This window comes from Camelus bactrianus, chromosome 28, assembly GCF_048773025.1.
Source record: "Camelus bactrianus isolate YW-2024 breed Bactrian camel chromosome 28, ASM4877302v1, whole genome shotgun sequence".
Lineage (NCBI taxonomy): Eukaryota > Metazoa > Chordata > Mammalia > Artiodactyla > Camelidae > Camelus > Camelus bactrianus.
In genome coordinates this window covers 12,454,305-12,481,742 of record NC_133566.1, presented here as the reverse complement: position 1 = coordinate 12,481,742, position 27,438 = coordinate 12,454,305, and the positions used below count along the sequence as shown (strand labels likewise).

At 46.9% G+C, this 27,438-nt stretch overlaps 1 protein-coding gene across 1 annotated transcript; it reads left to right on the top strand.

Annotated features, from left to right (window-relative positions):
- Positions 1 to 1,176: 1,176 nt before the first annotated feature.
- IL18RAP (interleukin 18 receptor accessory protein) lies at positions 1,177 to 26,283 on the top strand. Its single transcript, XM_010959091.3, is given in 13 exon segments — positions 1,177 to 1,538; positions 7,557 to 7,643; positions 7,847 to 8,016; positions 8,477 to 8,798; positions 8,898 to 9,081; positions 14,343 to 14,493; positions 18,686 to 18,751; positions 20,081 to 20,204; positions 20,614 to 20,765; positions 21,842 to 21,979; positions 24,545 to 24,718; positions 25,474 to 25,829; positions 25,831 to 26,283. Coding segments are annotated over 11 exon segments (1,872 nt in total). The 5' UTR covers positions 1,177 to 1,538; positions 7,557 to 7,643; positions 7,847 to 7,946; the 3' UTR covers positions 25,966 to 26,283.
- The last annotated feature ends 1,155 nt before the right edge of the window (positions 26,284 to 27,438 follow it).

The following is a 27,438-nucleotide window of genomic DNA, read 5'->3' as shown; positions in this document are numbered from 1 at the left end:
CCTGAGTCCACCAGGAGACACTTAATTATTAATTTGATTTATCCCACAATATATACAATAGCCTCAGTTCCAGATATTGGGAACAAGACCGTTTTATCACTTGATAATATCCCATTAGAATGTAAAATCCAGTTGGTGTGTTCTAAAGTCATTTGAAAAGATTCCTCTTGATATAGTTTTGTTGGCTCAATATATAGTTAGATTTATTTCTTTTGTTGTGATTTTTAGGGATTCTTATTAAAATTTTATTTTGTTTTACAATCATGTGGAATAGTTGCATCCTTCTAAGAGCAAATCTGCAAAACAAGGTATATGTGGAGAAGTCTGGCTTCTGGTCCCCTCTCCCTGGAGAGTGTTTGCACCTTCCCCGTAGGCAGACCTTAGAAAAGGTGTCAATTTCTGGTGTACAGCACGACGTTTGTCATACATATACATACATACATTCACATAAATTCATCTTCATCTTCTTTTTCACTACATGTTATTACAAGATATTAAATATGGTTCCCTGTGCTACATAGTATGAACTTGTTGTTTATCTGTTTTCTTAATTGAGGTACAGCGGTTACAATGTGTCAATCTCTGGTGTGCAGCACAATGTCCCAGTTATGCACATACACTTTATGTAACCCTCCAGTCATGTGTAGAAACAGTCCTAGAGCCTCCCCGTGCTCAGATGCATCAGCCTTATCTTTACTAGAATATGAGCCTCTTGAGGGAGGGTGTTATCTATGCTTCACCAAGATGCTTTCTAGACAAAGCTCTTTCTGACCAGTGTGGTCTCAGAGTGGTCCAAGGTTCTAATTAAGTGATTTTTCTTGTTCCATCAAAGGAACCGTGGCAAATTATATTTTGAACTTTTCTTTTGATAAAGAGATACAAAGAAGCTGGTGGTTTTAGACTTTAATTAACTTCCTTGTCCGTATCAATCAATCATTGTTTCAAACAAACGGTGTTGGAGAGAGACTTTTTTCTTTTTCAGATTTAAAAAGTGAATCACACGGAAAGCTTTAGGTTATGAAGGTTACATTTTCGGGAGCTAGCTTTACAAAACGAAAAACAAAAACAAAAACCCCAAAACCTACAGTTGAGAAATTGAGTTGAGTGCTAATAATCTTTACAGGAAATTCCTGTAAAGGAAGTAGGCTTACTCACTCTTTCAACTAAACCTAGCCACAAACCTTATCTAGTCAAGGAGAGTGGGGAGAGTCTTAGATGCTTCATCGTTAGGTCATTTCCTTCTACTGTTAGAGGTCGTTAATTTGATTTTCCTGATGTGACCATGGATATAACAACGTCAGTGGTCATTTACAAAATACTGAAGACTTTCCTTTTTTCTCCAGATATAACTCACCATCTCCAAACTTGCATGAGTTAAGCAGCTGGGGTACCTTTTCCAGTTATCTCACTGATAGGAACAGACCTCTTTGAAAATGGATATTCTCACATGTTCTTCAGACAGAAAAGCCGGCAGTCACTGAAATAAAGACTTGAAGTTCCTTCCTCTTTTTCAATGTCGTAAGAAACAGGAAATAAAGGTAAGACAATGGTACTTTTTTTTTTTCACTAGCTTTCCTAACCAGCAAATATAAGTTAAGAAAAGAGCTTAAATAATTTTCAAAATGTATTGCTAACACAATTCCTTTCCAGGAATCTAATAGTAGATATGCTATCTAACAAGCAAAATGTACATCTCCAGCTATGTGGAGACTTCACTTTATTTAAAAACTGGTGGCTATTAAGTAAACCTACCTACAGGGCTGTTAACATTTTGTGGGAAAGGTGAAGAGGAGACAGATTTGAATTTGAGTGCTTATCTTGACTTGACTGCAAGATCTTTGAGAGCAGGAGCTGCACACTTGATACTCTGTAATTCCTAGACAATGGGACACAGAGCTGCCATGGATCATGCAAGAGCCACAATAATATTAGTTGAATTAAACAGTTGCTACGTGTTCATGTGTTCTCTGTGTGTAGCCACCGCTGATCCTGTGGGAAACTGTCTTTGACAGTGAGCCCCCACCACCTGTGCCTCAGATTCCCTTGCCTTCTGCAGAATTGTCCTCTTTTTCTCCTTCTCCCATCCAAAATCTTAATTCATCATCAACCAAATATAGTTGAAGGTAGAGTCTTGACCATCTGATTGAAGGAATCTTCAATCTCGGACAAAAGAAACATGGCTCTCAAAAAGCAGGTATGGAAAATAGGGTGGAGCAGAGGCCTTTCAGATACCTGAAGTCACCCTGTTGGGCTCTCGTCCTGTCCGGTGAGATGACAGCATGTGGTGAATAGGAAAATGAGAGTCATTGAGACCCTCTACATGTGAACACGGATTCCTCTTCTAATACTTTTAAGGTGTGTGATGATCATCAATGGTGGGGACCACTCTTGAAGCAATATGAAACTTGTCTGTCCATCAGTGAAACAAGAAGGATGATTCCCTCACTCTTTCAAGTAAAGCTAACCACAGATCTTATCTAGCCGAGGTGGTCACATCCTCCTGAGTGTGACCAGAACGTACGTAAGAAAGCAGGGCCCCATAATATTCAGTGCCACCTCTCCATTGTTTTACTCCCATGAACAGACATTCGGCAGCCTGGTTTGATTAAGTTGCCCAATGCTTGATAAATGCTCGATAAATGCACACTGTGTGATTCTTTGTGATTCATGGAAGTGTTTCAGTGATGGTGCAATAAAAGACGTCACATAGACATTGAATGGTCTCAAAGAGGTAAATGTTGACAACTAATATCTATTGTGTTATCCCACATAGATGGGGTTTCCAGAATGGACTTGTTCTTGTGTTGCTCAGTAGCCAACAGTGCTGGCAATAACCACTCTAACTCAGCACAGACCCACCCCCTCCAGCTCTCGTCTCGTCCCTGGGCAGGGCTTCCCGGGGATGCTTCCTGGATCCCAGTGATTTCCAACATTCTTTTCCTGGAGAACCTGATTTAATATGATTTGCAGAGCCCAGATATCTGCATTTATAATAAGTGTTCCAGGTGATTTTTGGAAGGAAGATAATTTGAAAAACATGGTCCCACAGACAAAGCCGAGCCTAGAAACAGCCCCAGGCAGCCTGACGTCTAGGCGGGCAAGTGACTGCGTCGCGGACAGAGAGCATCTGGCCACTCAAGGTTGGGACTTGAGACTTCTGGGTGTCATGGTAACTGATTTTCTATAGGCTTGGTGATTCAAACATGGAATCACAGAATGTAAGAGCTGAGATGATCTTGGCAGTCACAAAGTCCCATGGTTCTCATGTCAGGGAGCTTTAAAACGTGCAGATTTCCCAGCTTTATCCCCAGAAGTTTGGATCCTCTTCCTCTAAGGAGAAGGAACAACTGATAACAGTCGAAATGATTTATTTTGTAGATAAGAAAACTGAAGTGCAGAGAGAAGCCAAGTGTCTTAACTAGAGTCACACAGCGAATCAATGGTTACACCCAGGCTGATGCACACTTGTTGTGACTCCTCCTGAACTGTTTTGCATTTATTTGGACAGCAGATTATGATTTATACATGAAGCTTTGTCCTAGGATTCGGGGATAGATAGGATTTCTGTAACAGGAGCCCTGCTCTTAAGAAGCTCTGACCTTAGTGGGAGTGTAAATGGGATAACAATTAATGCCACGGTGTAAATAAATTCTGAGCAAGGACTTCCTGAACCCCTGTTGTGAGCCAGTGCCTGTTCCTGGTGACAGGAGACAGCACGCGGGCTGTAAAGACGGACTCGGTCCCGGCTGGCAAGGAGCTCCGATTCTAGTTGGGGGAGAAGTTTTCGAAACAAGGTATTTTCAGACCATAATGTGTGCTAAGATGAAGTAATATCAACTGAGTAATAAGAGAGATGGTTGCTGGCTGGCACAGTGATGAGTAAGGACGGAGGAATTCCCTCACGCAGGTGGTCAGGGAAGGTCTTGGTCCTTCTGGGGATGGAAGGCCAGACGAGACATGAGACAGCCAGTCAAGTCATACGGGGGTTTGAATTGGAGAGTCCAGGCAGGCCCACATGGTGCTTTGGAATGGAGCCTCACGGGCGGTGGGGCTGGTGAGGTTATTAGCACCGAGATGACGTCCACAGGCTTGTGTTTTAGGAAGATGCTTCTGGTAGCTGGAAATGGGGACACCGTTCCCTCAGGGGCTTTGTGGGGAAAGGAAGCGAAAGTGGGGGTGGGGGGCCAACCGCACCTTGACAGGCAGTTGCTTATCCTGTCTTGTTCCTTGATCAACGTCTTGGCAAGAAGAACCACCAGCCGTCGTCAACTGGTGTAAGTAATGCAGGGACTCCAGGCCTGTCCCCAGCGCTCTCCGAGGCCCCCTGCCCCTCTGTGGAGCTGCTTCTTCCCCGAGCATGCTCCCCTCTCAGCAGGTCAGCAGCCAAGAGGAAACATCCTGCACTTCTGGCCCCACCTGGGCAAACTGGTCTGGAGAGACGTCCCACCGTACACGACTCCATCCACCTCCATCCAAGATAATGTCTTGTGGCTTTCTGGGTTCATCTTCATAGAAGTCCATCCACGACTCTCTCCTCACTCTCGCTTATATTTGACCTGCTACCCTGCCAGCTCCTTCTTCATGGTGGGCTCATGTCACACACGAGGAAACACCTCCAGCCTTCCATGCTGTGCAGTGTAGCGTTCGGATGGTGTGGCTCGTCCCCAGTCCCCACGTCCCTTCCCTGACACCCTCGCCCCCATCAGGGCAGCCCTCCATCACCTCAACCCCTCTGCACACACTGGTCTGATCTATCAGTGGCCAAATCCAGTGGAAACCATCCAGTCCTTTCCAGGCCCCACTTCTCTGCAGCTTCTGACATCAACATCTAGCCTTCTCTCCAAACGTTCTCTGTGTTTCGTGTCATGGTGGGCTCTGTGTTCTGTTTCTTTTCTTCATTTTCGGTTTATCCTTGTAAACTTACCCTTGGCCCTGACCCACCCTTGCAGGCTGGTGCTCCTCAGGGAAGTCTGTCTGCCCTTTCCTTGTAGTTTCCAGACTCCTGTGGCTTGAACTTCCCGTGCTCCAGACCCCTCCTGGAGCCCCGCCTGGCTGCCCTTGGAATGCTCCATTTGCACCTCCAAAGGCACCTCAAGTTCAATGTTTCTGTCAGGGAAACATAGTGACTCATAAATAGTTTATAAATATTAAAATTACTCCCTTCTCCTGCATCTGAAGATGTTGGAGACATGGTGTGTGTGTCAGTGTCTAAAGGGTTGAAAGTGAAGAATTTATAAGATGAAGAAAGCCAAGTACTTATTTGTGAGAAAAGATGGAGATTCCTGGAGAGAAGTGTCCTGGGAAAGTCTGGGCGGAGGGAGCGGTTGCAGGAATGGCCAGTGAGCACATGGAAGAGTGGGGAGAGGAACCTGCATGACTGGTTAGATATGGAGAGAAAGAGGAGGGAGGGGAACTGAGAGACAGAGAGACAGACACAGAGACAGAGGTTGAGAGAAGAAAGATTGATTTTGTCAGCTGTCCAAGAAACAGAAGTGTTGTGGGAAGAAGACTTTTAAAGAGAACTTTCTGAGTGGCCACGTGATGCTCAGTAAAACTTTCCTCTCTCTTCCTTCCCTTCCCTTTCCTTCCCTTCCCTTCCCTTCCCTTCCCTTCCCTTCCCTTCCCTTCCCTTCCCTTCCCTTCCCTTCCCTTCCCTTCCCTTCCCTTCCCTTCCCTTCCCTTCCCTTCCCTTTCCTTTCCTTTCCTTTCCTTTCCTTTCCTTTCCTTTCCTTTCCTTTCCTTTCCTTCCTTCCTTCCTTCCTTCCTTCCTTCCTTCCTTCCTTCCCTCCTTCCTTCCTTCCTTCCCTTCCTTCCTTCCTTTCCTTCCATTCTTTCTTTCTTCCTTTCCTTCCGTTCATTTTTTCTTCCTTTCTTTCTTTCTTTCTTTCTTTCTTTTCTTTCTTTCTTTCTTTCTTTCTTTCTTTCTTTCTTTCTTTCTTTCTTTCTTTCTTTCTTTCTTTCTTTCTTTTCTTTAATCTTCCTCCCTTCCTCCCTCCCTCCCTCCTTCTCTTTCTCTTCCCTTTCCTTCCCTCTTTAATTTTTTCTTTTCTGTTATCACTGCATTTGTTTGTCGTTGCATTTTCCTGTCACTGTTTATTTGCTTACTTGTGTTGACAAAGACTCTTTTCCTCATCAAATTTTAATCAAGCTCCTTGAGACCTCTTCTCAGGTGGGCCTCGACCTCGGCCTTCACCCTGACTGGTCTGCCCAGTCCAGTCTTAGCAGGGAATTTTGCGTAGTCATCCTCTCATCCTTGTTATTTGATACCTCATCTCCCACCTTTGCTATTTAAGTCCTTAATCTGTCATTAGCAAGGATCTTGTTGGACGCTTCAGTCAGAATTCTCCTACTCTTGACGTCTTCGCTTTGTGGTTTCCCACCCTCTGAGGCTCACCCTCTTGGTCAACTACAAATCCTCGCCGGTCCTTGTTGTGTTCTGAGTTGAGCTTGGTTTCTCTCCCCTGTTGGAATAGCCTTGAACAAAGTCTTCCTCACTGTTTTAACAAGTGTCAGAGTAACTTTTTCTTTAACATGGTTTTCCACACTATGACTGACCCTTGAGCGCAGAGGCAATACCGTTTGTTTTATCCCCTGCACCGCTGGCCCCCCACCACTTAAAGTGCCTAAGGCAGTACAGGAGTGTTCCAGGAGAAATTTTTAGCTGCAGTTTGGGGGTTAAGTTCCTTTATTCCTATAACCCCAAGAATAAAACATAGATTATTTTTATAATAGTGATAATAGTTCAGAACTCTGAGAAGCAGATACAACTGTTCTATAGTGAAATTATCAATATTTTTGGCTCAAAGGTTAAATAATAATCAAATGTTACCCACTGCTGTGGTCTGAGTGTTTGTGCCCCCTCCTTTCAGTTTATATGTTGAAATTCTAACCCCGAAGTTAATGATATTAGGAGGTGAGAACTTCAAGGGGTACTTAGGTCAGGAGGGAGAAGCCCTCATGAATAGGATTTAGTGCCTTGTCAAAGAGACCCCAAAGAGATGGGTAGCCCCTTCCACCGCGTGAGGACGTAACGCTGGGTGCTGGTTGTAAACCAGGAGGCGGGCCCTCACCGGGAGGCGTCTGTGCTGCTGCCTTGACCGTGGGCTTCCCAGACTCCAGAACTGTGAGAAGTAAATTTCTGCTGTTTATAAGCCACCCAGTCTTTGGTCTTCTGTTACGGCAGCCTGAACAAACCAGGACTCCCACCCAGCATCCTCATCTCTCATCTCTTCTAAATGGTTTGAAGGCTCCAACAGCCACCCCATCAACAAAGGAGATAAAACCACAGACAGGACCTCGTTCTCTGACTTGGGGTGACCTTCTTCCCCTTTTATACGTCAGAGAACTGGTAGAAACACCGTCCAGTGACAACTTCCCCTGTTTTATTTGGTGGTGGGGGGACACAAAGAGTCAAACAGCCCCTATTTGCTAACAGTTATGGCAAAGTAGCAGCATAGACGTACTCGGTCTGACATATTCATTCAACTTGGATCACCTTTTGGGGAAAAATTTTTATGTAACTCTTTCCAAATTACTCACAAAAATATATGTACTAGGTCAGAACTTCAAGAAAAGGAAGAAAAGGGTATTCCATGAAGAAATGGTGCCCAAAGAACACACCACGTGGAGCACACCTGCAAAAGGTACCGTGAGCCTGAGATGGTCCCCCCTTTAGTTGTGTAAGAAGTGACATGTGCAGGGGCTGCCACACACCGTTGGAAATATCACTCACGTGTGGACATGGGAGGGCTCGTCGGGGTAGGACCTGCCCTTTCAAAGCTTCCTGTGTGACTTGCGTTTTGATTGCTGGTTCTGATTTCTTCATTTCCCATTTCTTGATTTGCAGAAATGAAGAAGATCCTCAGGGTGGAGCTCTGAGTTACGAGGCCCTCTCCTCTGGGACCAGAACAAACGTACTGAAGTGATGACAGGACCTGGGGAGAAGAATGCTTTATTTGGGCTGGATGCTTCTCTGGCTTGTCGCGTCAGGGAGACTGGAAGGACCTGACATCTCAGGTAGGGTTTTCTACTTTTCATGTTAACGTTGTGGGTCTTACAGTCAAGCTCAAAAGGGACAGGTATTCTGATACATCAGCATGACATAATCATACAGAGCATTTCCTTTCTACTATCAAGATGGGGGTGGGAGGAGAAATTACTGGGGTGAACAGGTTTTGGTTGATGCCAGGCATTGTTGGGGAGCCCAGTTACTGTAGCTGGCTGTTCAGTGGAAACAGATGAGGAATGAAAGGTGAGTTGGCCATCTTTAACAGGAAATCTGTGTTGCTACCGGTGATGCTGAAGTCCAGGGCGAGTTAGAATATGAACTTCTCTTCCCCACAAAATGGGAACAGTGAATAAGAAAGACACCCCAGGCAGATTAATCCCTGGTTAAACCAAGTGCTCTTTGCAAATACAAGTTACAATTTCATCTTCTAATGTGTTTCTGTGTTGCTTTGTGTGTCGTGGTTTTCAGACTGCTCCACCAAAACGCTTCCTAGGACATACACTGCAAGATGTGGGGAAGAGTTTGTCTTATTTTGTGATTTGCCAGAGCCATGGAAATCCCACTCCTACTACAGAAGTCAACTCTCACCAACCCAAGGCTCTGATCACCTGCCCTGCAGTGGTAGTAAGAACTTGTCCGATGTCCAATGGTATCTACAACCTCAGAATGGAGGTCCACTAGTAGAAATTACTCAAAACTATCCTCACATCAACAAGGACAGGAGAACCCTTCATTTTTTGACCACAGGGATGAAGGATGCTGGGTCATATACTTGTAGACCTAGGATTAGGTATGTCTCAAATGCATTCCTATCTGAAAACATTCCCAAATACTTTGTTATCTGGATATAACAAGGACCTTGTTCACAGGACCTTGTTAACTCTCCTAGGAGCCCCCAGGACGAGGCCTGTTGTGTCAAGATGATCTTAGAAGTTAAACCCAAGACAAACATATCCTGTGGGAGCCCCGTGTCATATAAGCAAAGCCTTCTTCTCGGCAGCATGGACTCCATTCGCTGCCCCGGTCTCAGCCACCAAAGTGATGCACAGAGTCCAGAGGTGACCTGGTACCAGGTAGGAATGACCTCTCCAAAGCTGATGCCAGGGTATGGTTTTTATAGTAACGTCCCCATACGTAGTTGATAGAAACATGTGCTTGAATCTGAGGCCGAGAGCTTCCCAGCGACTGGCCTTGCGCCTGTGAAGACCCGACTTTCTAGAGCGATCTTTCCCCTAGGAAGCTGCAGGCTCTGACACTCTGATTATTAGAACTATCCTTTAATCAGTGCCAGAAACATTTCTAAAATTCAAGTATATTACACGCGAGGCCGAGACATAAGCTTGCAAACCCCTGCTCATGCAGAAGACCAGATTCATTCATTTTCACTTGGCTGAGGCAAAAGGAACGCCCAACGAGTATGCCTTGAAGGGCTTCTGAAAAAAGCAGGAGGTTGGAATACTTTCCAAAGAGGATACATCTGGGAAGACAGTGAAGGCAAATACAGGGTGGCCTGGGTGACAGGTGTCTTGCACAGGTGAGACGTTGGGGAGTGAGACGTTGGGGAGGGAGTGCCGTGCTAAGAGAAAAAGGGAACAGAAGAAGCTGGGAAAAGACAAGTTTCAAAATGATTCTTACTTATGAACCACATGTCAGTAAACTTCAAAACAAAAACATTTCACGTTTTCATCATGTTTTGCAAGTTTTCTAAGTCCTGCCAGATACGGGTGCTGCGTAAGGATCTCTTCCAAAGTCACCCCGTGTCTGGGAACAGAATTTAAATTACCTCCTACACGTGTAAGAATTGTTTGACATCCAGTGTTTTGCTTTAAAAAAAATGCAAACCTTTAAATTGACTTCCAAATACATCTGTTTGTTTATATAAAAATATCATTTTAAATTCCCACTGACCAAAGTCAAGAAAGTGGTCCATGTTTACCTGTAGGCTTTCTGTGCTCCAAGACTCAACATTCAGGGGCTCAGGGGGTGAAATTACTGGGGTGTGAAGACGTGTCCTCACCTGATTCTCTTGAGATTCAGTGACCACAGGTGAGCAGGTGCTATTACGTCCACTTAGAAATAAGCATACCTGGAGGGGGAGTGAGGTGCTTAAGGCCTCATCTTTGAATTTTAAAATGACACTGAAAATACGCTGCAGTCAATAAAATCTGAATTTCAGAAACACGTTAATTTCATAACCTCTAAAATGAGGTTAGTAAGAGTCAGTGGCTTTGTTCATTATTTTCAGTTCTCTCTTAAGAACAAAACTTCCCATGGTTCAAAAGTATTTGTAGTCTGGATGGCAGATATCTTGCGACGTCAGGGTAGGCTGTTCCCAGCCCAGGAAAGAAGGCTCGTTATTTAAAATGAAAATGCATTCGAATTTTCAGTGATTGTGTCCCTGAAATGGAAGCTGTTTTCACTTTCTGACATGCACAAGCCACACAGGAGTTGCCAGCTGTCTGCAGACACTGCTCTTGTGACCTGAACCCTAATGTGGTATGACATTCGCAAAAGGAAGCTGTAGTTCACTTCCCTGGGGCCTTGACTGCAAACATCAAGGTGTCTTTAATGGTGACCAGGCATGTGTCTCAAACAATGGCTGTTGTGAAAATTGTACCTTCTGACTCCAATTTGGACAGTTCATCATTTAGGTTATGTTTCATGAATTGCGTGTGTGTGTGCACGTGTGTACACACACACACACACACACACAGACACACATACACACAGGATCCTGGAAAGTCACAGACCTCATGGCAGCAGGGTGTCACTAAAAGCGATGACACTGGGCAGGAAATAATACCCAGGGTTCCTTTCCTTTGTGCTAAACCCCAGGTACTCAGGTGGTGGGTGCGTCTCCCCCAATTATCTCAGAGCAGATGACACTAACACTGGCTGAGAAGATGAAAACACAGTGTTACTGAATGAATTCAGAGGAAATTGTGGGCCAGGGACACACCTGCCAGCTGTAAAGAACATCCAAGTGAAATAAGCCCCATGGGCTGGAGTCTCTGGAGATTCTTAACTGAAATATTTAATGATCAGGAAGTCAGAATGAAAGTTAATTATCTGTTCTTTCTCATAATTTATAAAAATATAATGAAAAATAGCTTTGGCATAAGACTTCATCTTAAAGAGAGGCCACTGCATTCACCAGAGGGTATTTTGTGTTCTTTAAGCGAATCTTTGACATGAGGCAAAGTTATAATGCAGGGGAATGGAAGACGTTCCCCTGCAAGGGCCTGGGGCCCTGAGCTGTGTGTGTCTGTGGCACTGCCGTGACCTGCTGTCTGTAGGACTGTGCCCCGAGTGACTTTTCCATTGGTGGTTTGAGACAGCCTCAGTCATACACCACAGTGCTGACGTGGCTGCCAGGTCATCTCGGAGCCCTGTGTTCCATGGAATTTTTGCACATAGACCTGCCACTTCTTCTCGTTTCCTTTGGCCTCGTTCTCATAGTAACTGTTGGCATTCTGTGAGTCCGGTGACGTGGAGAACTGGTGAAGGTGGTGAGACTGGCTAGACCAAAGGTTAATGCGATTCCAGGTAGAGAAGAGGTAAAGATGGCTTAGGTTCGATTTTTAACAACAGTTTCCAAGGTCCATAGATGAGCCACTGTCCTCAGTGTGAAATTTCAGAACTCTCATAACCCTAGACAACTGCCCAACAGCTGTCCAACGCCGCCGTCCACATGTCATCACACGCGTCATTTTCCTTTAGGACTCACTCTCTTTATTTGCGGTCACACTGATAGATGCTCCTCCTTCCATCCTGTGTTCAGGACTGACTCACAGCTGAGCAAAAGAAAGAATTTCCCGTGCAGCCCCATGGGCACCTCTCTTTCCTACTAGGGTCATTTGTGATTGTGTTATTAGAATGGGTTTCCCATCACTCCTGGCACAAATTCCTTCCCCCATCTCTTTTCCTTGATGTTTTGGCCGAGTTCCATCTCATAAAGTCGTGATGATACATACTAAGCCATGCTTATTCTTTCATAAAGAAAAAATCAGGTCCACTTTGTTATTACTCATTCTCCCTCTGGCCCTTGAGTTCTGGTGACAAGCCTGTATCCTCTCCTCTGCATCACCTTCTTGTGTGATTGATGACACACACCCACTCCAATTTCTGTTCTTTGGATGTTTTTACCATGTTCTCTAGAGTTTACCCCAGGCTCTGAAGATTTATTTGAAGATACTCTTGTTCCTTGAGATCAGCTGATAGACATTCAACCTGCTCTGTCCCACTTCTTGGCCTTGTCTGACTTCCTATCTGCAGCTGCCCCGCCCTGACCAGTTCTGACCCTCTTCTCAGACTCCTTGCCAACTGACTGGAAATTCTCTCTGAGGCCACAGGAACCACACCAGAGACTTGGAGTAGGGGAATTCCTGCTTCTTCGAGTCAGCGGGCAAAGTGGAAGGGAAATTCCTCAATCAAAACATGAAACTCAGAGTCAGAAAAACTTAGATTGATTTTTCAGGCCTCTCACAAGCTCTATGACATAGAGCCAAACACAAACTTCAGAACCTCTGTTTCTCATCTGTGAAATGGAAGATGTAGAATCTATGCCAGCCAAATCAGAGAACACTTTGAGCATAGGAGATAACGCATGAGAAAGAACTTTGTAATCTGGGTAGGTAATTGGTTTTTATCATTTTGTTAGTTTTGTCGTTTATCTCTTTTATTTCAACTACAGTGGTGAGAGACATGCCTCTGGTACTTAGTGGGAAATTGGAAGTGCTACATGGAGGTTAGCAGCTACAGGGTTAATGACACAGTCATACTCCGTCATTGGATAAATATTACCGAGCCCGTACCATGTCCTAGCCCCTCCCAATACAGAGGTGATCAAGATAGTCCTCGCTTAAATGTACAGGAGCCTCCCTACTTGGCTGCCAGTCATGGTTCTAAAAATGTCAGCTCATGTGACTCTCATGCTTCAAAACCTTTCTTCCAATTGCACCTGCATTTACTCACCCATCATTTACAAAGACCTTGCTATTGCTGGCCTGCTCACTGCCTCCTGAGGACACGAAGAGCAAACACAGCCACGTGCATCAGCCCTCCCACCGTGGCCTTGTTTCCCACACACGTGCTTTGCTTCAAGTGCTCCTAAAATGTCAATCAGTTTCATTGATTCCTACATGTTCTTTGAGGCTCTGATTAGACTGGGGGGAGCATCCCTGCCACCTGTGAGCTAAGCCAGCGACACCTGTGTGCTTCGTACTCCGGCTCACGGCTCAGACTTGAGCTCTTGGACAGAACGCACTGAAAGCAGGGGCTACGTTTGTTCCGCCCAGTGCGACCAGGACCTGCCACGTGTCTTGACACAAAGGCTGCCCTCCACAACCGCAGAGGAGACACCCACTCACTGCACTAGCATAGAAGGGCTGCGCTCATGACGGAGGTCATGCTCGCTGCTTTGGGAGCAGGCGTGGCTGAGCCTGCTCGCGCAGCGCCTGGTAACTTGTCTCCTTGAGAATGACCTTGCATGAATGGGAGCTGGGGAATGAGCGGCTGCCTACCCGGTGGGGAAGAATGATGGGAGATGGTGACTGCGTGGACTGAGGGAGAACAGGGTCGTGTAGGGAATGACAAGTGGGCAGAGGGACGGCAGCAGGAAATGAGTCTGGGAAGCAATGGCAAGACCAGGCCGTGAAGGATTTTGAACTTCATCCTCCAGGCAAAGAGATGCCACTGAGAAATTCTAAGAAAGAGAGAGAAACGTCATCGTTGTATTTTAGTTCTCAACTTGGGGTCTGCTCTGAGTTGACTCAATTGTTCCTCAGTCATCGGCTCGTCTTTATCAAATTTAAGTACATCTGTTCAGCTGCTACTTAATGTTTTTGATTTAAATTTTATTCTTTTATGAGAGTTAAATGTATTTAAAGAGGAAACTTTATATTGGCCCCATACACAGGAAATCTATGTCAATTTCCAGAAATACAAATATATATGCTTTTAAAAAATTCATTTAGCTATCATTCACTTAGAACTCCAGGAGCTTTCTAGAACATTCTCAGAGGCCTGAGTCATGCCTTGGGAAATACCAGGTTAAACAACTCTTGGTGGGCTGATCTGATTTGGTGTCTTGATTGCCACACATAAAGGAATTGTCTTTGAAAATGCCTCTGATTTCAAGGAAGAATCCAACAGATATGGTTTGTGAGCAGAATCTTTTTATAGCTTGGGGTTTTATGCTCTGCGACGTCCTTATAGTAGACTGGCCTTCCCTTCCCTGGTCCAAACCCATGAAGTTTTTCTATAGGTGAGTTTAACGTCAAGAGCAATTATCCAGTTAAAGAACGTTATTTAATGTTCTTGTCTCTTGGGTTAGAATGGAAAACTACTCCCTGAAGAAAGGCGCAGCCCAATCGAAGTGGATGAAATCTACGACTACCACCAGGGCACGTACGTGTGTGATTACACCCGGTCGGATAATGCAAGTTCATGGACAGTCAGGGCTGTTGTCCAAGTGAAGACCATTGGTGAGTGAGATCGTGGTTGCAGTATTTGAGATTTCAACCCCAGCTACCTAATTTAAGTTATCGTCCTTGGCTTCGTGGTGTTTTTCCTTTTTCGGGAGGGAACAAAGGGGACAGCCATACCTAGTGGTAAAGACTGGAATGCTGGTGAACATCAGTTTTTCCATTAATCTAGATTCCATCCTTCAAGGAAGGCCTAGTTCTGAATCATGGTCAAGCTGTCACAAGCTGGGCTTCCCACGCCTCGATCCCTGGTTGGTTTTTGTGATAAATTCAAAAAACAAGACTAAATATTCATGCACAAAAATAAGCAATGTTAACCATTTCACACATTGTAACTAATGATTTTTAAAAATATTAAATAGTTCACACCCAGAACTGTGACACCCACGTACCTACCACCAGCTTTAACAGTGGTTTTTCCACAGGCTAAAGTCTCACTTTTTCTTTAACGAAACAAAACATTACAGATACGGTTTGAGGCTGATGCCCTCAGCCCTTCCCACTTCCTCTTTTCACAAACGTGGTCCTCCCTTAGCTTATTTTCTTTCTGTTTATGTTCTTATGTGTTTTCCCCATATGTATGTGTCCATTAATGAAACAGAATATTGTTTTATGTCATAAAACGTGCCTTGTGTGATAAACACATATGGTATTATTCTTAGGTATTGCCTTGTCAGTTTGCACCCCCATCAGCAATGACCAGATTCCCATTGCTCCCAAATCATACTTGGTGGTTTCAGACCTTCTGACTGGTGTCAAGTCGGGGGATCCCTTTTTCCATCCGTACCAGCTTACATTTCCCCGACCACCAACGAAGCTGAATACCTTGTCATATGTTTACTGGCCCACTGGGTTTATTCTTCTGTGACTTGTCCAGTTTTGGTCTTGTCTTTCCCTTGGGTCATTCTTATTAGATTTACAAATGTTAGCGTGGATAAACTCTACAATGTAATTAATTTAAGCATGGCCTGTATCAAAACATAACCATATAGAATGATTGACTTAGCTCTTAGTATATTAATTTATCTTACTTCCTCTTCTTTCATTGAAAGATGCAAACCGCATGGAGCACGCTGAGACCAAGTCAGGCCCCCCTGCCTACTTCCTGGCCCTGCTCCCCATGACTTCAGATCTCAGCAATTTAAATTTGTATTAGACTGTTTCTTAGACCAGAAATTAGACCACAAACACCCCACGAGGACCACTTGCCCCCTCCAAGTGTGACGGCCCTTTTACTCAGACAGGATTACTCACCCCCTCAAATTTTCAGTAGCAGAATCTGCTTTTCTCCCTCTCAGAGGACGCCTTGTCACGCCGGTCATGTCATTTTCAATCAAGCCTTCTCTGTCATCATTCCTGTCTTCCCCATTTATTTACTCACTCATTCTTTCATGCATTCACTCTTACACAATTGTTTGTTGAACATCTGACACACGTCAGGCCCCGGCACTAAGGGTGTACGAAGGAACACCTGGATGCTTTCACTGGCCTCTGGGAACGCACCATCCCGTGGGGCATCACAATTCAGCGTGATGAACAGGAGAGAGAGGGAAGAAGTGGGCACGTGGGGGCCCCACCACACCCAAGCCTGAGTAGACCGAGTCCAAGTGAGAACCCAGAGGTGAGGCACGCTAGCCCAGTGGAGGTGGGAAAGATGCTGTTCCAGGCAGAAGGAACAGCATAGCTAATTTCCAGGAGATGAGAGAGCATGGGGCATTTCAGAAAGAAAGAGGTCAGGTGAGCATGAGTTTCTGGAAGCAGAACAAAAATTACACGGTTCCAGTAACTTTGGACTTTATCCGAGAAACAGTGGGGAGCCATTGAGGGTTCTAAGTGGGAGAGTGTCATGAACAGACCTGGACTTGAGATGGATCACTCTGCCTGTTGTGTAGAAAATGGATTTGGGGGCGCAACAATGAAGGCAGGGAGAAGCACAAGGAGGCTACCGAGGGTCAAGCAGGCAATTGCTGATGGTGGCCTGAACCAGGAGTGACCGGGCAGCAGGCGGGGAGGGGATTCAGGGAAGTAAACAAACTCAAGAAATATTTAGGAAGTTACGCATGAAAGGATTTGGGAACTGGGAGTGAGGAAGAGGGAAAAGGATGAGAACCAGGTGTTAAGTTGGGCTGCTCGGTGGGCTTTCCGTAACACACGGAGCGAGGACAGGGTGGGGTGGGTGGAAAAGGAGGGACAGGACAGATCAGGGCAGACACGCAAGGGCTGCTGAAGGGCGCGGGTGGGGGAGCAGCAGGCTTGACTCATGTTCTTAAAGGATGTCTCTGGTCCCTCCTCTTTTTAACACCTTTATTGCGGTATGATTCTTGTAAACGACACATGCTTCAGAGGTACACTTTGATGAATTTCAGCAGAGGTCTACAGCCTTGACACCACCACCACCATCAAGACAGCTACCATTCCCCTCCCTCCCCGAGAGGTGGTGACTCTTTGAGCAGACTTCGCAGAGGTGATTAGAAATGGCTTTATTTGAGCGTTAATGGGACATGTTGATGGATTTTACTGTGGAAGATAAAAGAAAGAGGGAAATCAAACTTGGTTTAGCTTTCTGGCCTGGATGAGTTGGTAACTGCTGGAACCATGTAAGGGAGATAGAAAAAAAATGAAAAGAAGAATTCTCAGTGGAAGAAACTCAGTGGTAGGCCAGAGAGGACTTGAAGTCATCAAGCCATAGTGACAAGTGGGGATTGGCTAAACCAGTCCTGAGACTCGAGGGCCAGAGCTGCGATCGTGAGGGTGGCCGGCACACACACAGCCGAGGGGAAGGGGTCACGTGCGCAGTGAGCACAGAGAGGAGGGAGCTGGAACTGAGGCTGGGGGCTTCCAGCACCTGGGGACGTGGGGGGAAGAGCAGCCCACAGGAGATGGAGCAGGTGTGTGAGGACCCAGAACTGTCCCAGGGCTCCGCGGTCACGTGTCCCAAGGAGGAGGGAGTGATGCCTGGGAACGGGTCGTGGGATTTGGGAAGAGGGAGGTCGTCATCTTATCAGCAAGTGGGAGCCAGAGGAAGGGTGGGGAGGAGAGCGGAGGAGGAAGTGAAATTGGTGATGCGGGAGAGAGAGCATTTCAGGGGCGGAGACCTGTCGTAGGGGAGAGGCCTGGAGAGCGAGCTGCCCGGCAGGGAGCGGGGGGTCGAAGGAAGACAGCGAGGACAGAACTGGAGGGGCACCGACTTCACAAGGGGCGCAGACGAGGAGGGGCACACAGCCCCAGGGTGAAAAGTCAGGAGAAGGTTCCCCCGAGAGCGTGCCCAGCAGCCTCCAGTGCCACTGAGCTGGAAAGCGGATTAAAGACTCAGCGGTGCCCGGTGGACCTGGGTGCAAGGAGGTCCCTGGTGACTTTGGCCAAAGCAGTCTCAGTGGCGTGATGGGGGCAGAAGTCAGACTCCACAGGAGGTGAGGGGAGGGGGGACACAAGAACTTGGCTGGGAAGGAAGGGGGCAAGGCAGGGTTGTGAGCGGAAGGGTTTCTCCTCTTTTTTAAGATGAAGAGACTGAGCGTGGATAAATGCTGATGGGGAGAAGGACAGAGAGAAAGCCAAAGATACAGGAGGAAGGTGTAACTGAAGGAAGGGGTTCCCCAAGAAGTGAGAGAGGATGATGTGCCGGCAGACATGATGGATTTTCCTTTCTTAGGAAATGGGCCTTTCAGGACGGTGTTTGACTGTGGAGGCACAGTTGAAAGTCTGTGGTGGGAAGTCGAGGGATGAAAGATTCAGGGAGGGCTGAGCTCACCTTTATTTTGAAACAAACCGTGGATATGAGGATGGAGAGGTGGAGTCCGATCTGGTTACCTGTGCCTTTTGTCAAGTGGGTTCTCTTTCTTGGATTACTTAGCCAGATGGCACTGAAAAGCAATCTTGAAGGAAAAGAAAGACAGAGATGGGGGTTCAAGTCTGCAACCGGTGAGCAGTACTGGTGTGGAAGAAAACGTACTTGTGCGGATGTGGGTTTGTCAAGGACTCACATTTTGCCAGCAGCTGGTGCCTGATGTCAGAGTCACTTTTGAAGGCACGCTTTTCACATGGAAATAAACCTCTAGCCTTGTGAATTCTGGATAAAATATGAAGAAGAAGGTCTAAAACATCTAGATCAAAATGTGAGCATGTTCTCAAGTCTTCAGCACTCAGCCCTTCAGATTTCCCAATGCGAATAATGCTTTCTGTTTGCTTCTTTTAGTGAAGAACACTAATCTCAAGCCAGATATTCTGGACCCCGTCAAGGACACACTGGAAGCCGAACTGGGTAAGGTGGGTGGTATGACTGCCCCTCCCCCGATGACTTTGACATTGACTGGTGTTGTGACCTGATGCAGTGACCTAATCTTTCGAAGCCTCAGTTTATAAATCTGTAACTGGGCAGAATAGAGCTGACCTCAGCAGCTTGCACTGAGAAATACAGGATGCTGTATGTTAGGTGACTGGTGTGCTGGGCACGATTGATAGATCTGAGGTTCTTCCTGACTCCACCCGAAAAGGGAGGTTAGGTCCATTGGTTAAGTCTATACATGTAACTTAGGTAGCCTTAACCTTTGTGAGTACAGGGTTTGGTTTGGACTTTAAGGTACCTGTGAGACAATACTACAAATCCTGCTCAGATAAGTTGTATTCCAAAGCAATGTCTTTGGGGTAGAGGGGACAAGTCACTTTCTGTGGTCCCCTTTCGTTCTGTCAGCTTCGGTAACATCTGCATCTCCCCACACAGCCGAATAAGAACTGCCCTATTTAAAACCAAGTGCTGGTTGTTTCAGTAAAATGTGTTCTTTTAAATGTTAATAAGATATTTATTCTGGCAGCAAGAAATGGAAAAAAAAAGAGAGATTATGGTAAGTGACCACTAGGTGGCGGTAGCGGCGTATCCTGATTATAGAAAGAAATAATTACGATACGGGGAACGTCGCAAGAAGGCAAGGAAGGAGGGAGAAAACTAATTAATTCAAAAATAGCCAAGTTACCTGTCGTATCAGTGAATTTTAAAGTCTTATCGTGGAGGAAGCATTATTTAGGTGCAACGATAAATTTTCAAACGGAGTCTCTAATCGTTTCACGGTTAAAATGTTGAGTGGGAGGCAGAGGAAATGGGCAGAAAGCGGGTAGTGGAGTCACATGCGCGCCCGTCCATAGTGCATCGTTCAAAATACAGCTGAAAACTGAAATAACTTCTCTAAACCACATGCTACCGAAACCCCAGGATTACCATTTAACAGGCAAACACGGGTTAGTAAAATATTCTTTATCGACACACCTTGTACGACCTGAACAGCAGCATTGGGAGCCTGGTCACAGAAACTGCTCGTTTTCCTGGTGTTTCCCCTTAAACCACATCAGAATCCTCAGTGCTATGACCATGCTAGCCTTCGTTTTAAGAAATACAGTCTTAGGTTTGAGAGCTTCAGTGTTGCCTGGTAGAGACAAACATCCCTGAGTGACAGACAGACAGACAGATGTCTGGGTCTTTCTGGCACAGCCGCTTCACCTGTGAGCCTGCCGGCCTCCGAGGTGGGGTGTCCCTCCTGCGCGGGGCAGAGCGTTCTCACCCGCTTCCTTCCTTCTTCTGTGACCCCTTCACTTTCAGGAAAGCCTTTAACTCTTAACTGCACAGCACGATTTGGCTTCGAAATAAACTTTAAACCTGTGATAAGATGGTACATCAAAGATTCTGAGCAGGAGTGGGAAGTCCCAGTGCCTGAGGAGAAAAGGTAAGAAGAAAATTAGCGAATTAAGTTTTTTTTTTTTTTTTTTGCAACTCACACTGATGCTCTCACCTTTAGAAACCTCTAAAATGTACACAGATAGCTGACTGAACACACGGAGCTGACAGTGTAGACAGCAGCTCCAACTAGCGGTGCACATAAAAGTGCAGAAATACCAAGGGTGGGTTAATTTTCAATGTGGGGCCACATGCAGTTTGGGACAGGACCATAGACTGAAATATGTCAGTTGTCTTGAAGCTCAGTTTGACACACCAAGCCAACGAGCAGACAGACACACCGACCCAGGCTGCTTGTGTAGACATGGCGTGTCCCACAAATGGGACCACTCCAAATACTGCAAACGGGCGTCAGTCTATGTTACTAGGTGGCTGTGATGTTTTCTCTCCTTTCCCAGTGTTAAATCCACCCTAAAGGATGAAATCATAGAGCGCGTTTTCTTCTTGAAAGAAGTTACTCAGCGTGATCTCCGCAGGACATTCACCTGCTTTGCCCAGAACTCCATTGGGAACACTACCCATTCCGTCCAACTAAAAGAAAAGAAAGGAGGTGAGCCTGGGAGGTTGCTGAGAATGCGCACAACTGCTTTGACCTGCGAGGAGGGGAGCTGCCCTGGGGGTAGTCATGGTGATGGTAGCCTGCCGCTCACATCCACCAGCCGCCAGACAGGGTTCTAAGTAAGCACTTTGCTTGCACTGATTCATTCAACACCTTGACCAAAGCCACACACCTGGTGGGCTTCACATCAGCGATCCAGGGCTGGTCCTCTTAACTAATCCTCCGTTGATGGGAGCTGTCTACCATTCATTCATTCTGCAAAGACCTACAGAGCATGTCCTGTGTGGCAGGTATTGCGCTAAGGCCTCGCTCCCTTTTCTGTTTTCCTCTCGTGGCTTCCAAATCCAGAGAATGTGATGGCCCAGTGTTGGAGAGTGGAGGGGAGGAAGTAACCTTGCTCAGTTTCAGAGTGATATTGTAGATCATAGTGATTTTAAAGCTGGAGTGGAAATTCCTGGGAAGGAATAGATTTAAATTTCTTTTGAGAAGATGATCAGGGATGAAGGGGGATCATTCATTCATTCCATTAGTAGAGATTATAGAACAAGCAGGGTTTGAATGTTTGGGAGGCTTAAATAAGCCACACTTGATGGCTGGTCCCTCATGGATGCTCCATGGGGTTGGGCAGAAATTCCCGCATGTTAGCTACCGCAGAGGTGAGCACCTGAGTCAGATGTGTTTCTGGGTCTCAGGAAGTTTAGTCTTCAACGGGGTCGATAACATGTGAAAATAACTTACAACGTGCAGTGAGAGTGAGGCACGTGGGTTGCCTGGAAGTTTACGGGGGAGAATAAGCTAAAGTGACTTCCAGCAGTTTGTCCGGCCAGCCGGAGACTGCCCCTCTCCCCGCGTTCTCTCGGGTTCGTTTTGAGATCGTTCCTCCAAGATGTAATTTAGGATGTTTCTAGATTCAAGAGAAATGTTTTCAATAGCAGTGATTTTGATAAAAATAACGGGGTCGGAAAAGGTACAGGGCCAGCCCCCAGAGCTGGCCTGGCCACGGTCATTGATGGTGGGGTGGGGGTCGCTGCCTCTGCCTCCGCTCACGGCCGCCCTGTCCCCCCCAGTGCTGTTCCTCTACATCCTCCTCGGCACCGTCACGTCCCTGGCGGGCGCGCTGGCCGCAGGCGCGCTCCTCTGCAGGTACTGGATCGAGCTGGTGCTGCTGTACCGAACCTACCAGAGCACGGACGAGACCCTCGGGGGTGAGAAGACCCAGCTCGCCTGGCCTCTGACTTTGCCCCTGGAACTGACAGAGGGGGAGGGAGGGCTTGAGACGTGGGTGTTCCCTGATTCATGAAGTCACGCCCCTCAGCATCTGAGATCTTCCTGCGGGTCTGGTGGCTTCCCACCCGGGAGGGAGGAAGCCCAGTGGAGGAACAATTTCTTTTCATCCCAGTCGCCAGGAACATTGCGGATGGTGTGACTGCAGGACACGTTGGACTTGAGGGCAGTCCCTCGGCTCACCAGCCTAGAGCCACAGGACGGATGACTTGACCTCCCCGCATCCTAGTTTTCTCTGCTGTGAAGCAAGCCCTAATCCCAGTCGCAGTGGGTGCTTGTGAGCTCACTGAGTCAGACACGAGGGGCGCTTAGAGCAGGCCCAGCAGGTGCACGCCCGCTCTGACGGTCTGAGGACCGAGTGCTGCCAGGCACCCGGATTCGCTGCTGTCACTGTCACACACACCATACCAGCCAGGTGGAGACATGGATCCTGTGCCCCAAAGGGCACTGATCATGGGTGTTAGGGTTAGAGACGGACCCAGGCAGTTTGGTTTAAAGCCCCCAGTAGCTATTCCTCTTCTGCATCTCCTCTTGGAGATGGTGGAAATGTCCTTAAAAGCATGGAGTTGGGTAAAATGCAAGCACTATTACCATCCATGAAGTATTGGTCAATGTTCTCATGAGGCGGGATAACAGTGGACTCTTTACATTCACTTCTTTAGACTAGAGAGCTGCCTGTGTGTCTTTCTAGTCCCGGAGGGCTCTAAGGTTAGGTGGGACGCTTGCGGTTTTAGTGAGTGATTCTACTGCTTTGGAAGGAGCAGAATCCCTCCCGTTGGACTCCGGGGACATGCACGTCCCTGGCTGGGACGCCCCGAGCACGCCCAAGGTTTTCCCACACGAGGATCTCAGCGAAGAGCTCAAAGATTGCTGGGAAAAGGACAACGGAGAAATGCATCAATCACACTTTTCTTTAGACCAATTATTGAGAAATATATCCTAGAAGTCCTTAAGCCAAGAGTGTTTCCAAGTTACATTTTAAACAGCTTTTTAGCTTTTTTGAATTGAGCAAATTATCTAATCCCTGTCTTAACTGTTCCCCTAGACAACTTCATACTTCTTTTACCAAAATGCTACCTATCTTAAGATTCCTGGGCTTGTGCAGAAGACTCCATCAACTGTGAAGCATTTGAAATGTGTCCTCTCTCGCTTCTCTTTGCACAGACAGCGTCTTCGTAACCTGACAGGGAGGCAGAACCCAGTGACTCAGTGCACTCTGTGTCCACTCTAATGTTTTTCAGCCACAAAGACCTTTTCCTTTGACTGTCCCAAGTTTTAGAGAGACATAGAAAGTCAGAATGGTGGAGATCACCTCCTTCTCCCATTCCCAAATATTATTTCTAGAGAAATCTAATGCTTTCACATTATAGAAAAATCCTAGTTTGCTGGAGTGTCACAGAGATGTGGGGGTTAAAGATCAAGGTGACCACGGTGTGTCACACAGCTCAGCTGCATGGCAGGTACCTGCTGGCCACGCCCCCAGAGCGGCCTCCTCCCCACCTGGGCAGCGAGGAGCTTCGTGGCCCAGCCTCCCGGGCCCCACCCTCTGGCATCCTCTTCTCTTGACTCCAGATCACCTCCACTCCCTCTTCCTTTTTCGCTGCTGGCATTTCCACCCGCGAAGGCATCTCCTCGGGTCCACGTTGAACAACCTGCCAAGCTGCAGCAGTAACCAGCCCTGCTGTTCACGGCTCTGTAATGATACAATTTGCCAGGCGTGGTGCGAAATGTTCGAGGCTGAGACAACTGTGCCCAGCTCCTGAGCCCACGGGTCCACTTCTGAGATTTTTCTACGACTTCCAGTTCATTCTTTAGCGCATCCCAGAATCCATGTGCATTTGAAATAGTTGACTCGACAGAGGCATATGAAACCTTAAAAATATTCCCAAATAAGTTCCAAAATGTAGTTTTCTACCTAGAAGGGAGAGGGATGAACATTTATCTTGTGCTATAAGGCAGACTCTGAGCTCTTCCCACACGTTATCCCAGGCCACCCTGATAGCAGCCGGCCAGGAAGTTATTATTATCTCATCTGACACATGGGGACTCAGATACATGTGCCCTCAGCCCGCGCATGCGCTGGGTCTTCGCCGGGCTTTGCTCACTGGATATTAGCACGCGGGGATGGAGCGGGCTCTGCTTTGATGTGCAACTGAGACAGAAACAATGAGGATGCAAAGAAAGCCCAGAGGAACTCCAGGGCCCTGTGATTTAATCAGGGGAGGCCCAGCTGTTTGATCGGACCTCAGGGGAACATGCAGGGGAGCCCCATCGATTAGACCCCGATTCTGGGTAGACAGTCAGTGCCACTCAGCAGTGTGGATCTGAAATGCACACAGACACTGCTTTTTGTTTGTTAAGTCAGTTCAGTAGGGTCCCAAATCGTGATTCTTACCCGTCTGCCATCTGGTTCGGGGGGTGCAGGTACGCCACGGGAGTAAAACCGGTGCCCGTGCCTTACAGTTTCTGTTGCTCCTCTTCCGCAGATAAAAAGGAGTTTGATGCTTTCGTATCTTATGCGAAACTGAGCTCTTTGGAGAGTGAGGCCACTCCGTCTCTGAGCGAGGAAGATCTGGCTCTGAATCTATTCCCTGAAGTTTTGGAAAACAAGTATGGATACACCTTGTGTTTGCTTGAAAGAGACGTGGTCCCAGGAGGAGGTAGGTTCTGAATGCCGACGGAAAGCACAGAACAAGGAGGGGCACACGCAGGCAATATCTGCGTTTTCCTGTGACTCTTTCTGGTGGATGATTTATTTCTGGAAGTTTCCAAGGGTGACAACACAGAGAAGTGTGTGCTGCAGAGACAAATGCCATCATTAAAACAAGCCTTCTTCAGAAAAAAAAAAAAAAAAAAAATATATATATATATATATATATAAGTGCCCAGGGAACCTTCCAGAATGAAGATACCTTTTTTTGGTTCCTCTGCAGGAAGTCGGAAACAGTCCCCCAAAGTCCCTTTCTGGGACTCTCCCCGCCACAGCCTCGGCTCTGGGCCCAGAAGACTCCCTGGGCCTGGCCCTGGGCATCCATCAGATGTGCAGACCCCATCCTGTCCTGCTCATCTGCTCTGCCACAGGTGCCCCCACCCAGGAGCCTGGGACATTCCACATCCCTCTCTTATCCCAGCCAACCTTGTTCCAACGAGCTTTGCCCCTAGAGGAACTGACAATTTGAGGAGACAGGACACAGGGGAGGAAGGTGAAACTGAGAGTCACCAGACACCAGAGTTTGTCTTCAGCTGTTGGTAGAGTTGATCTGGTTGGAGTGATGGAGAAAAGCAGGCCTCCTTTCCTCGTGGTCTAAGAATGTGTATTGCAAGGAACCGTTTGGAGGGATCTGGGAGATTCAGGGTTATTGTGACTAAAAGTTTAACAATAACAATTGCAAATAACTAAATTCTTTGTCCCCAGCGTATGCAGAAGACATTGTGAGCATGATCAAGAAAAGTAGGAGAGGAGTATTTATCTTGAGCCCCAACTATGTCAACGGACCCAGGATCTTTGAACTACAAGCAGCGGTGAATCTCGCCTTGGACGACCAAACACTGAAACTGATTTTAATTAAGTTCTCTCCCTTCCAAGAGCCAGAGTGTCTACCTCATCTAGTGAAAAAAGCTCTCAGGGTTTTGCCCACAGTCACATGGAGGGGCTTAAAATCGGTCCCTCCCAATTCCAGGTTCTGGACCCAAATGCGCTATCATATGCCCGTGAAAAGCTCTAAAGGATTCACATGGGACCAGCTCAGAATTATTCCAAGAATTTTTTCTCTGGAAAAGACTCAGGAAAACAAAAGCCACTGGGAGGAGCTCCCAGCCTAGAGGATGGGGGGATGAGCCCCGGACCCCCCTCCCCCACCATCCCAGGCGAGGAGAGCCCTGGGCCCCTCCCCCAGATCCCAGGTGAGCAGAGACATCGATGAACAGAACACACGGCACGGACCAGGCTGATAGTAAGTGAGAAGAGTTCTTCCAGCCCTGAGGGGGCTTGGCAGCCCTGGAAAGACACTGGAGCTATGGTGGCAGCCTCTGATTCCTTGGACTGGACAGAGGGAGAGCGAATTCTCCAGATTCTTATACACACTCAGCCCGTGAGGCTCCTAAGATTTCCCTGGTCATCTATGTGGAATCAGCAGATACAGCCCCTTGGCTTTGTGGCTCTGGACTGTCATGTCTGCTAAGTATTGTACACATAACTTTATGTATCTTTGCAATCAAATAAATATTACTTTATTAGAAACTAATGGTTTAAGCTTTGCCAGGAGCTTCTCTGTGAAGAAGAATCCCTTGAGGACTGGTAAGAGTCTGGGAAATAAATGTGTACACTGGTGAAAAGACAGCAAGACTGGGGTTTGAGCGGAGCTGAAGACTGAGCCGCTTGCTTGTGCAGGCTGGAGCCCCCTGTGTGTGCCTCCTGGCCCACTGGTCTCATTGAGCTCCTCCAAAGTGATGGGCAGGAGGCAGGAGTACCGAGCAGTGGTTCCGGATGGACCACGCTCCGTTTATTCTCCTGAGTGTGCCTGCCCCATCGGAGTTCAAGCTGCAGTTAACATACTGTTCTGGTCATATGTGAATGTATAACCTTTGTGTTCTCTCTTCCCCAAGAGAATGGGATGACCCAACCTGAGCAACATAGAAAAGCAGTTTCTGGACTCATTTGCCCATAATGTGTCGCATCCACTGGTATGAATGTGATGCGGGCTTGGAGCGGCTTAAGGCCCTGTCATCTGGCCTCTGCTGGGTGCCCGTGTGAAGGCTTCAGGGCTCTGTTTTCACAGAGGCACCCACATCATAAGAACCACTGTGGCTTTGGCACCGAGCACCATCCTTGTTGGGAATTTCAGTGATAAAGTTAAAGATGAGTTAAAGGGTATAAATTATTCCTGGAGGAAGTTTCTTGTGGGGAGGCTCATTGCAGGGCCTCAGAAGGGAGAAATCCACACTGTCATTGTGTCATTGTGTTTTGGTGAAGACCAGAATCCCTGGTTTTCCTGCCAACCGCTCTCAAAGATCTAAGACTCAGAAACCTCTCTTGGCCAGTTTATCCAGGTTTATTTTATTCTAAAATAAGTATTGCTGTAAGTGATCTATCCAGAGGTCCAGAGGCTTGTTCCTAGCTTAGACAAATCTCAGACTGACCCTGAGATTTGTGCATACACACACACACAAGGGACTATCTCAGAAGTCTCACATTTACAGAGCACGCCCTTCCAGGTGAGGGGGGACCCTGAAGGTGATGGCAAGCAGCCAGGGTAAAGGTTTATTAGTGTTTCTTACATGTAAATTGATCAGAAGAGTGGACAATGGAAACAGATGTTCTACAGACAGGAGACTGATGGTAATTAAACAACTGATCTCTGTGCAATACAACGAGAAAGAA